General features: G+C 44.4%; 1 protein-coding gene across 1 annotated transcript in view; it reads right to left on the bottom strand.

Annotated features, from left to right (window-relative positions):
• kon (chondroitin sulfate proteoglycan 4-like protein) overlaps window positions 1-2,500 on the bottom strand; it is a 103,933-nt gene that overhangs the window by 8,920 nt on the left and 92,513 nt on the right. The window contains exons 14-15 of the mRNA XM_086531309.1: window positions 1,181-1,321; window positions 114-344 (exon numbers count right to left, since the gene is read on the bottom strand). Of these exons, the coding sequence (XP_086387435.1) occupies window positions 114-344; window positions 1,181-1,321 (372 nt within the window). The remainder of the gene's footprint in view (window positions 1-113; window positions 345-1,180; window positions 1,322-2,500) is intronic.

Raw genomic sequence — 2,500 nt, 5'->3', positions numbered from 1 at the left:
GTGCGTGTGTGTTTACGTGTCTGTGTACGTATCCGTATCCGTGCGTACATATATCTCACAATCTTTCTCCTCTCTCCTTTCTCGTTCTCAGCCTCTTCCTCCCCACCACCCACCGAGATGAGTCCCTGCTCGAGCTGTAAGGGCGTGAATGCCTCGACCCTCAGCCCGGGGCGAGACGCGAGTTCCAGCTGTCCCGCCGCCGGCTGTCTCGCCACCAGGTACTGCTTGATCTTGTCGGTATAATACTCCGTCAGCACCTGTACCACGTCCATGGTGACGATGGTCTGGGAGCCCTCGTCCACGTGCAGAGCTCCGGCCGACAGGTAGATGGTCTTTGGGATTACCTGTTCCGGGGGAGAGAGAGAGGGGGGAAGGGGGGGGGATGAATGAGAGGTGGGCGTGAGGGTGTGTTTGTTGTGTGTTAGCTAAAGGAAAAGAAGGTGGATGTGGTTGAGTACCGTTTTCTGTTGGTGGTGGTGGTTTTAAAATTTTAAGTGACGGTTTTGTTTATGGTGATAGACCGAGCATTTTTTTTAAGTGATAATTTTGCTTATGAGTCACGTCTACCATGTGGTTTTTAAGTGACGATTTTGTTTATGGTGACAGACCGAGCATTTTTTTTTTAAGTTGATAAATTTGTTTATGGGTCACGTCACGTCATGTTTTTTTTTCATTCGGTGGTTCAGTTTTTTAAAAGGTAGGACTGCATGCAACTACTTCTGCAATGACTGTTACCACTATTCCTTCCACCTGCTTCTATTGCTATTGCTTATACTAATAATATCACTATCGCTACCACCAACATACTACCACAACTAGAACTGTCATTCCTTCTCACACCAATACTAATTATCATCATTATCATCATCACCGTCCATTATAGCATGAATAAAGAGTTAAACAATTCTAAGCAAAATACAAATATAAATGTCTGATTGGGTAAATGATATTTATTTTCTCTTTATTTTCTTTTAATGATTCATTTTCAGTTACTATCAACAAATAAATACAAAAAAAGTATTATCATAAGTCACATCTATACAAACAACAACAACAACAACAACCCCATTTTAATCTTTTTTTTTCAGTTACCATCAACAAACAATAAAAAAAAGTATTATCATAAGTCACATCTATACCAAAAACAACCCCACAACAACCCACAACAACCACAACTCACCTGAATATTATAGACGAGTCGTGAGAGGCTCGAGATGCCGTTGGTGACGTCGAAAACGAAGTGGTCTGACGTCACGTTGGTCCCGATCTCAACGTACTGCACTCGACCCTCGTTGATCAGGGCTTGGTCGAACACGCTCACCTGAGGGGGAGGGGGAGGGAAGGTGGGGGAGGGGAAGAAAGGGAGGGGGAGGGAAGGTGGGTGAGGGAGAGGGGGAGGGGGAGGGAAGGAGGGGGTGGGAGAGTGAGATTGGGAGGGGGGTGAGGGTGGGAGGGAGGGAGGGGGAGGGGGGAGAGAGGGAGAGGGGGAGGGGGGGAGAGAGGGAGAGGGGGAGGGGGGGAGAGAGGGAGATGGGGAGGGAGAGGGAGGGGGAGGTTGAGGGAGGGAGGGAGAGGGGGAGAGGGAGGGAGAGGGAGGGGGATTGGGAAGGGAAGGAGAGGGGGAAGAGGGGGAGGGGGAGGGATGGAGAGGGTGATTGGGAGAGGGAGGAGAGAGGGGGAGATTGGGAGGGGGAAGGAGGGAAGGAGGAAGTGAGAGAAGGAGAGAGGGAAGGAGGGAGTGAGAGAAGGAGAGAGGGAAGGAGGGAAAGAGGGAGAGGGAGAAAGAGAAAGTGAATCAAAATGTCTTACTTTATTTTTGGTTATATTACCTGATTTTTTTTGTTTTGTTTTGTTTTGTTTTTTTTCTTGTTTTTCTTTTTTGTGTGTGTATTTGAATAAGTTTGTCGGAAGTGTATTTGTTTGTATCTGTGTTTGTTTGTGTGTTCATTTACATATGAATAACCTGCTATATTGAACATGTTTGACACAGACATCCCTAAAAACAGACATATATGAAATACAAAACACACACACACACACACACACACACACACACACACACACACACACACACACACACACACACACACACACACACACACACACGAACACAATTTAAAAAAATCACAATACCGCCTCTACCCATACCACCACCCCTCCTACAAAACGTAAAAAAAAAAAAAAAATGAAAAATAAAAATCATGCACAAGGCAACCGCACCCTAAGCAGATTAGAGAAACAACGACCGATTTTACGCCCTATTTCACCCGTGTATTAGGCTGAAATCCCTATGCACACTCTTATCACGGCCGCAAAACCTTCACGGATGAAAAAAAAGAAAAAAAAAAAAAAATGCAATAAAATGGAAATTTTCCTCCATATATGTTCGTTGAAATTGTATTAAATAGATGATTGTGATGACAGAAAATATCGTCATATTCATTATAATTGTTGTGATTAATATCATTGTTATTATTTTCATCGGTCTTACTATTAACAT

The sequence above is a fragment of the Penaeus japonicus genome, unplaced genomic scaffold, assembly GCF_977035675.1.
Source record: "Penaeus japonicus unplaced genomic scaffold, GWHDUDI00000001_assembly GWHDUDI00000035, whole genome shotgun sequence".
Taxonomy (NCBI): Eukaryota; Metazoa; Arthropoda; class Malacostraca; order Decapoda; family Penaeidae; genus Penaeus; species Penaeus japonicus.
This window is presented reverse-complemented; position numbering and strand designations above follow the sequence as displayed.